This window comes from Silene latifolia, chromosome 2 (genome assembly GCF_048544455.1).
Source record: "Silene latifolia isolate original U9 population chromosome 2, ASM4854445v1, whole genome shotgun sequence".
In the NCBI taxonomy this organism is placed as follows: domain Eukaryota; kingdom Viridiplantae; phylum Streptophyta; class Magnoliopsida; order Caryophyllales; family Caryophyllaceae; genus Silene; species Silene latifolia.
Window position 1 is genome coordinate 24,222,420 of NC_133527.1, and position 9,269 is coordinate 24,231,688.

A 9,269-nucleotide genomic window follows, 5' to 3' on the forward strand; every position below is an offset into this window, starting at 1 on the left:
TGCCATCCTCCCGCGAGTGCGGGAAGGACTAAGGTCTACCACTAGCGCTCTGGGCTCCGCCGGCGTCTTGACAGGGCCAGCTTCTTCCAGTGCTCCATTCAAGTCTCTTGGAGTCACATTCTGGGCCCTGGTCACCTGGACGGGTTCCGCCGCTCTTGTCGGTGTGATAGTGTGAGCCGGCGTACTAGCAATTATGTCCAGGAGTAGCTTCAGCTTTGCTGCATCAACCACATGTCCCATGACGGTGACCTGGTCGGCGGGCAGCGGCATATCTTGTTCCTTTGGCGTCCCGTTCGTCGTATCAGTGATACGGCCGGTGGGGGACTGCCCGATTTCTGAGTTGTGGAATGTGTCGTCTTGGTAGAATTTGTTTTCCACCAACACCTTCTCTGGTTGTTTCGACATCTTCTTAGCTTTTTGGGGGGGTTTTTGTTTTGTTTTTGTTTGGGAATGAATGTGACTAGCTTCTAGTGTCTTTCCCCACAGACGGCGCCAATTGTTCCGGGTGTAATTCCAGAGCAGTTATATGTCACCACTCGTGCTTGTAGAATGACGTCTTTGGTTGAATCCTCCTTGCGGTCTCCTGAAACGATGAACAAACTGAGGGCTCGGCTTTGGGCCGAGCGAACTCACTCCGACGCTCAAGTCAGTAACTTAGAAAAGGTAAGTGGTTGTCACTTGGCAAAGTACGTATTGTAGAGAGATAAGGAAGATATTACCAGATGAATAGTGATTCTTAGGTTAAATTGTGGATCCTCTACTCAATGAGAGTTGAGGAGTATTTATAGACTTTCACCTTTTGTCACGTAGTGGCCAAGTGGCCAAGTGGCTTGCAGGTGGAAAGACTGATCTACCCTCGGCCGAGGGACCCATGGCAGGCCGGCGGGCCCTGTTGACTCACCGCCGAGGGGTCTTGGATATGAGTTCGCGGATGTGTGCCCCGGCTGGCTGGTTGCCCCGGCCGGGACCCATCTGACAGGCTGACAGGCCTCGTCGGTTAGGCTGTCTAAGCCGTTGACTTGCTGTGGATATCTTTGACCTTGCTCAATATGTTGACTGGTCAGCGGGTGCAGAATATGCCCCATCAAGGTGAAAACTTTTATAAGGATTAGTTATTGTTTGTGTGAACAAGTATAGTATCATAATGGTATGCTGATTGTCGTAACTAGCTTCCAATACTTTGTTAATCGTCATAAATATAAAGGGCTTGTGTCATGTAGGATTGACTATTGCCAATTAGAAACGTTTACTTTTGTATACAACCAACTCTTAAAATGAATGATCAGATATGGTTTTAAATAAACAAACAAACACGGGAAATCTTTCAAGGATACTTTTATATAACGAAATACCCAATGTACATACAACATTATAAGAGTTCATACGGGAGTACTTGCAACTGATAAACCACAAAATCTCATTGAAGACGGCGATATCCGTCACAAGCTGAAGACGGATACCATTTTCTCTCACAAAATACCCATGAGAGGCAAGTGGGGAAGCACATGGGGGATGGCCCACCTTGTCCCCTCTCCCTTTCTGTGAGAGGTCTTCTGCTTGTGACGGGATTAGCCCGTCATAAGCAAGACGCTTTGCTGATAAACTACATGCTAAAGGATAGATGATCAATTACCTCTACAATTGGAGGGTTTCACTGTGCTAACTAAGATACACTCCAATACTATGATCTAAGTTCTAAAATATACTCCGTAGTTGAACAGTTGTAGTTGATTTGGTTGTGTTGTTGTTTTCATCGTAATGACAGTCGTTTCTTCTCCCCATTAGATAAACAATTAGTCTCTCTTGTAACGGAGTATATCCGTCACAAGGTGAAGACGGGCCAAATCAATACCATATTGAGTGATATGGATACTAGTGGGGCATGTCTACCTATTATTTAATTTATTGAATTGTTGGGAAAGGAAAAAAAATAAACAAAGGGGGAGCTCCTCATATTTCGTCTGCTGTCAGTGAAGTAATTATACAAACCTCACCCTCTCTCATCACTCTCACATCACTTTTTATTTTTTTAATCACTCTCTAGCCATCATCAACAATAATTGTTGTTTTCCCATTTGAATCGTTATTTTAGCATCGAAATCTCCGTCATCAGCTTGATCTCTTCAAATTTTGAACATTCGATGGGTAAGAAACAAATGGCGAGGAGGACACCCCCCGAAGAAAAATATGGAAGGTATGATATTATTGCATTTGTTGAATGTTGTTTGTTGTTGAATGCTGTGTCAGGTAACATTAGGTAAAAAATATAGTGTTTATTGTTAAATGTTGTTGGTGAACCATGCATGCATGAGTAGATTTAATCAATGGAGTTGTCGAACATGTTGATCTTTATTTACTAAAGAATGGTGACATTAATGTAATTAAAATGGGTAAAAAAAGGTTAGATTTGGCGTTGTTAGTGTTGTTTAGGTTGCAATAATGTCAGGTGAAGTCAGGTTTTGTTAAGAAATTATTTTGGTGCATAAAATTGATTGTATTATGTATGCTTGCATTGAGTAGTATTTGTGTGTTGAATAAAAACTGTCAGATAAAATGAACATTGTCAGGTTAGGCTGTTTTGTCAGGTTTGTTGAGATTAGGGTTATTGAATTTGTTTCTGTTGGTAAAGTGAATTAATTACACTTTTCATTGAGTAGATGAGAAGAAAGGCAAAGGGAAGCAAACGATGCAGAAGGGAAAAGAGAAGGAGAAATCTGGGGTTTCATTTAGAGAGACGGTGAAAACGGATGAGAGGGAAGAAAGTGATGGGTCAGAAGACATTTCAGAGGATACAGAAGGCAGTGGCGAGGAGGATAGGGAAGCCAGTAGTGAGGAGGGAGGCATTGAGGATGAGGAGAGGGAAGGCAGTGGTGAGGAAGATAAACAAGTGTTGGAATCAGAAGATGGTGGTTTGGCAGAGGTGCTAAATAAAGTGGTGAAAATGGCTGCAGCTCTTGGTGCAAAGAAGATGAGCAAGGAAGAGAGAAGCACTACAGACGGTAAGTTATATATGTGACCATTTTATCTGCAAAAAGTTACCAATTTAACTGACAAATGTGACCCTGGCATGGATAAGTGGTTCAGTTTGGGTGATTTGAACTAACATTAACAGGGTAACAGCTATATTTACCACATGGTCACATATTTGTTATCTGTAAAATGTCACCATTTTGAGTAGTAGATTTACCATATATCTTGTGATTAATAAAACTTAAGAGTCAATCATATCTTTGTGGTCTGTATGGACTCTTAAATGTGACCACTTTAGTGTAGATTCAATATTTTAAGATGGTAACATAATAGAATAAAGATATTGTAACCACTTTAGTGTACACTCAATTTCTTAACATGGTCACTTAGTTGCTTTGTGATGGTAACATAGTAAAGTTCCTTGCATTTCTGATGACATGTGACCACTTAAACATCATAACATATCTATTTATGACATAATGACATTTGGAAATTGTGACCAATTTAAGGAGAAATGTGACCCTGTTAATGTATATTTCTTATCTGTGAAATGTGACCATATATTTTGTGATGAGTAAAGCTTCAGAGTCTAACATTCCATTGTGGTATGTATTTACTATGAAATGTAAGCAGTTTAGTGTAGAATCAAAATTTTAGGATGGTAACATAATAGAATACAGATATTATCACCACTTTAGTGTACATTCAATTTCTTAAAATGGTCACTTAGTTTCCTTTGTGATGGTAACATAGTAGACTTAGTTGCATTTGAGATAATATGTGATCACTTTAGTGTACACTAAATATCTTATGATGACCACATAATAGACTGAAGATATCGTGACATGGATTTAACATAATAACATATTTATCTATGGCGTAATGACATTTGCAAATTGTGAACAATTTAACGAGAAATGTGATCCTGTTAATGTATATGTGACATTTTTATCTACAACATGCGACCAATTTAACGAGAAATGTGACCATGTTAATGGATAAGTGGTTCTGTTTGGGTGATTTGACATAACATTAACATGGTAACAACTATGTTTAAACTATGGTCACATATTTGTTATATGTAAAATGTGACCACTTTGAGTAGTAGATGCACCATATATCATGTGATGAATACAGCTTAAGAGTCTAACATATACTTCTTGTATATATTTACTCTGAAATGTGACCACTTTAGTGTAGAATAAATATCTTACGATGGGAACATAATAGATTAAAGATATTGTCACCACTTTATTAGTGTACACTTAATTTGTTAACATGGTCACTTAGTTGCATTTGTGATGATATGTGACCACTTTAGTGTACACTCAATATCTTAAGATGGTCACATAATTGACTCAGTCTGTGATTATAAGTTAATCTGCAATCTTTGTAAGTAGGACAATGTTTGACAAACTTAGTTTTTCATGTGCAAGCAGAGGCTCTGAAAGTGGCAGCTGTTGGTGAAAGGTCGAAGAACGTGGATGTTGGCGATAGCTCAAAGAGAAAGTTACCGGAAGGGGCAGTGGCTGTAAAAAGAAAAAGACAGAGGAAGAAAGGGACGTATGTAAACCATCCTTTTAAACTATGTGACCATTTTATTAAGACTGATGAACTCTCCCTCTTCATGTAACCATGTTTAAACTGTTTTCTTTAAGGACTAATTAATTGTGTCCGGATATAGGAAATTGAAGGGGGTCGAGGGACATGGATCACCAGCTTCCTTACACTATGTCATCGAGCACATATCAACAAAACAGAGGAAGGACGTTGAAGATATAGGGTTCGGGGGCTTCTGGAACTGAAGGCCTCTAAGTTTATTCATACGATGATTGACTGGTTGTTGGAGCGTTATGATACGCATACCAGGCTGATTTTATTTAATAGGTTTGTCCGTTTCTCGATCAGTAAACATGATGTTTATGATGTCTTTATGTTACCGTGTGGGTGGGGGGGGGGGAGGATGTGCCGCTGGTTAAAGACGATAAAGAATTAGTGCACTCTTGGAGAGAGAGATTCAGTACATTGCCGAAGAAAGATAATAGATATCCAATTGGACAAGGTTAGAGGTGAGATACTGCAAATGGTAGATGGTGGATCAGAGTTTAAGAAAATGTTTGTGTTGTTTGCACTGGGCTCGTTCCTGGCCCCAACTGTTCACAATCGTGTTGACACGAGGTTGTTGGGAGCTGTGGAGGATGTTGAGTCCATTCCAAAAATGGACTGGTGCTCTTACGTCCTGGATCGTTTCGACCATTCTGTGGAATCATGGAAAGAGAATGAGTCAAAAAGCATTGGGGGCTGCCTAATGTTCTTCCAATTACTCTACTTTCACCGACTGATTTGGAGGGGTGAGCTTGCAAAAGTGTACACTACCATTGATAAGACATTGGACATATGAGGAACTGAAGAAGCGAGTTAAAGAGGAATGCAAAGCTTACACTGTCCATAGGGTCTTTGTTATAGGAGTGTGGGATCTGAGGACGTATCCGGTCTCCATTAATCTAGAGAAGTCATTCTACAAAGTTACGGTTGAAAAGGATGATCCTGAAATGGGAGCTAGCGTGGAGGAAGGAGCTCGTCCAGCCGAGGACAGTGCCATTGCAGATGATAGGGGATGTAGGACTGTGTCTTTGCCACTACCAGATGACCTGCCTACAGATGAGGATCTCAGGTGCCTATATAACGACGTAAGTACCAACACTTGTCTATCCTTCAAAATCATGGTGACATTTAAACTAAAGTTAGTTACATTCTTATGGTCTGTTCACATGTGACCATGTAAGCTGTGATATGTAGGTGTATGTTGACAACTTAAACTGATGACATTCTGGCTTAAGGTAGTAACATGGCTTAAGGTGTTGTAGTATGAGATATGACTTCACTGTTTTGTATCTATGACACTTAAAATGGTAACAATCTTATGGATTGTTAATATGTGACCATCTTTAATGTGATATGTAGGTGTTGTAGTATGAAATATGACTTAACTGTTGTGAATGTATGACACTTAAAAAGGTGACAAACTGACTTAAGATGGTTACATTGTGATTGAATGTTATAATGTGACCATGGCTTTTGTGATATGTCAAATATTTAGTCTGAAATGTGAGAGCATGTTGTGTGATGTGTATTTCAAACTAAAAGGAGGGTCACAATGTGACTAAAGATGGTTACATTCTTATGGTTTGTTCACATGTGACCATGTAAGCTGTGATATGTAGGTGTATGTTGACAACTTAAAATGGTGACATTCTGACTTAGGTTAGTAACATTTTTAAAAGTGAGCATCATAGTAGTGATATGTAGGTCTGTTAAAATGTGAAATTATATGTATGTTAAATGACATTACATTAGTGTTTTCAGGTTAGTAAAATATCCTTGTAATCCATATTTGTCCATGTGTAGGCGCGTGTACTGAAATGGTACCAGTCAAAGAGGAACCAGCAGTTGGTGTCACGCTTACATCATCAAATGGCAGAAGAAATGATGGAGGATCCTCCCCTGTCTCAGCAGGTGCGGCAACAGCAGGACGCAGTGGTTGGAGAAGCGCGTGAAGCAGAAGAAGAGACCTTGACGCATAAATTGGATAACGACCCCACCTTTTATTCCGACTTCATTGCCATGCTTGATCAAGTGGACGCGGCTTTGGAGAACGTGGTTCTCCCACCCTCGTTTGACTTGGGGATAAATGACATTGAACGAGCACCAATCCGCTCTTACGAGCTCAGATACACTCGTGCTAGAGACCATGAACCAGGAGGCCCCATTTTAAATTGCCCTAAGGATGTCAACCGTGCCCCGAACCGTCCTGCTCAAAAGCCTGGCAGTAAGAAGAAGTGAAGTAGTTGCAGTGGTCGTTAAAAGAACTGACGTTAACTGATGATGTTGTAATATTTTGGGACACCACTTTTGGTCCTTCTCTGCTGTGAAGGGAATGTTAAATAGTCGGATTTTGTTAAACACTTATGATCTACCATTGTGTAGACTATTGTGGTATGTATTACCAGTACTGTAGTTACTCTTCGCATTGTGACATGTGTGAACAAACATGGTCACAATATTGTAGTAAAGTAGTAACATTTTGATGCTGACCATAAATGTCAAAAAGTTATTAACAACGGCTGTTATCATGTTAAGTTCAACTCTGAATGGTTAAACATAGGTACATGTCTCTTATAGGATGGTCACATTTCCAACAATGACATATATCACCATGATTAGTCAATCATGTTCCCATGTTAACAGTTAAGTCACCATGTTAACCTTAGTATGTAAGCACATGTAAATAAAAATTTATTAAATAATGGTAACATCCAACGCTAAATAGCCATGATATTGATCAACAGAAAGGCACTATTGAAAGGTGGGGAAGGAAAAAAAAAATAGTCAAAATATTTGAGTATATCAAATATTTAGTCAAAATGTGATATGTCAAATATTTAGTCTGAAATTTTCGAGCATGGTGTGTGATGTGTATTTAAAACTAAAAGAAGGGTCACAATTTGACTAAAGATGGTTACATTCTTATGGTCTGTTCACATGTGACCATGTAAGTCGTGATATGTAGGTGTATGTTGACAACTTAAAATGGTGACATTCTGAATTAAGGTAGTAACATTTTTAAAAGTAACCAACATATCAGTGATATGTGGGTTTGTTAAAATGTGAAATTACAGTATTGTTTTCAGGTTAGTAAAATATCACCTCCTTCTTTTACAAATGTGACCAGGTAGTAGCAACTTAATATGGAAACATATCTGAACAGCTAAGAGGAATAACCCATATTTCAACAGGACACATTTGGAAGGTCGAAAAGTAACGAAAACAAACAACCATACACTGAAAGTTAAAGTCAAAATACTTAGTTTATGACCAAAAATGATGACATTGATAGATAACAAATAATGTCACCATCTTGTTCACAAATGTGACCAGTTTGTAGCATCATAATATGGTAACATGTATGAACGCAGATATATCAATCTGATTTCATATATGTTACATCTTATATGAGTACAGTCTTAACACAAAATAAACTGGTCTAACACAGTTCATAGAACCCAAAAAATTTCCCGAAAATGTTTGAGCTATGTCATGTAGGGTCAAGTAGATCAAATCAGACGCGGAACAGGTGTGTACATGGTACTGCCTTGTTCAATCGTTTTCTTAGCCTTCTTCTTTGGCCCCAGATTCCCTTTTTTACGTGCACTACGACCCTTTGTCGTACAACGAACTGGGTCTAGAATTGGAGGGCCAGTCGGGTCTACGTTAGGTAGATCTTCGTTACATCATTCTTCGTCCATACTAAGTTTGAACAGTAACGACTGCACTTCCTCATTAGCCTTCACACACAACTTCTCAAAAATAAGTCTTGCCTCAACAACATTGTGGCATTTAGTGATAAGATGATTTGTAGCTATCAACATTGAACGACGCCAGTTTATGGCGTCATTCGCAGCGCTTATGCGAATGTCGCTTGGGAGGAGCCTCTCCCACATAGCTTTCTTGGAAAATTTCGTCCATCTGCGTAATATGTACCTGTTCAGTATCTCCCCAACAGAATGCATGTGGAGGACACGGATGATGTGACTGCAAAACATACCCATAACCTGGAGCTTTCGGCAAGTGTATTCAATTAACTGATTAGAGCAATCATACGTGACATGACGTGCCCCGTCCTCAGAAGCAGCGGGTTGGACGCGATACACCAACATAGAGTCATCAATTGGCAAGATTGTGGCACGAGTTCCCATTGCAAGAGCGAATTCTCTCTCAAAGATGCGAAAGAGCTTCACAGTATAAACTTGAGATGTATGAAGCAACAGATCAACAAGAGGGTAAACGGAGGTTGGCATGGATCTTATACCGTTGAATTCTTTCCGCTCCTCCTCACTTCTCCATCTTCTCACCGTGGTTTCAAATATCCCAAAGAAAGCGGTCACTGACGTGGTCTTCGAAGCTTGAAAACCCATAGCATGGTTTGTGCTCTCGCTCCTCTGAGACGATAATATCCCGGCAGAAAAGTATTCATTGTTCAATGCAGTGCTCCATTTAACTCTATGTTTATATAGTCTCTTAAACCAAGAATGACCCTCCAACCCAGAGTCTTTCATCATTTTGCGCCAAGTTTCTTCAAATTCTGATTCATTGTAACAACCATTGAGACATTTGTTGAATAAGTTCTGGAACGATCGATCACTCTTTAATTTCTCAAAGTGAGATATTGCGTTTTGCTGAATGTGCCACTGACATAACCTATGTCTTGCTGTGGGATAAACCTGTGGACATGTCACCAT

The 9,269-nt window shown here is 39.6% G+C and overlaps 1 protein-coding gene across 1 annotated transcript; it reads right to left on the reverse strand.

Annotated features, from left to right (window-relative positions):
• Positions 1-8,261: 8,261 nt before the first annotated feature.
• Positions 8,262-9,269, reverse strand: LOC141637410 (protein FAR1-RELATED SEQUENCE 5-like). Its single transcript, XM_074446893.1, has one exon. It carries the CDS (start codon positions 9,267-9,269, stop codon positions 8,262-8,264), a length of 1,008 nt encoding a protein of 335 aa, XP_074302994.1.

Excerpts from the sequence above, each read along its gene's own strand:
- LOC141637410 (XM_074446893.1), bottom strand. The coding sequence starts at position 9,269 with ATGGTGACATGTCCACAGGTTTATCCCACAGCAAGACATAGGTTATGT.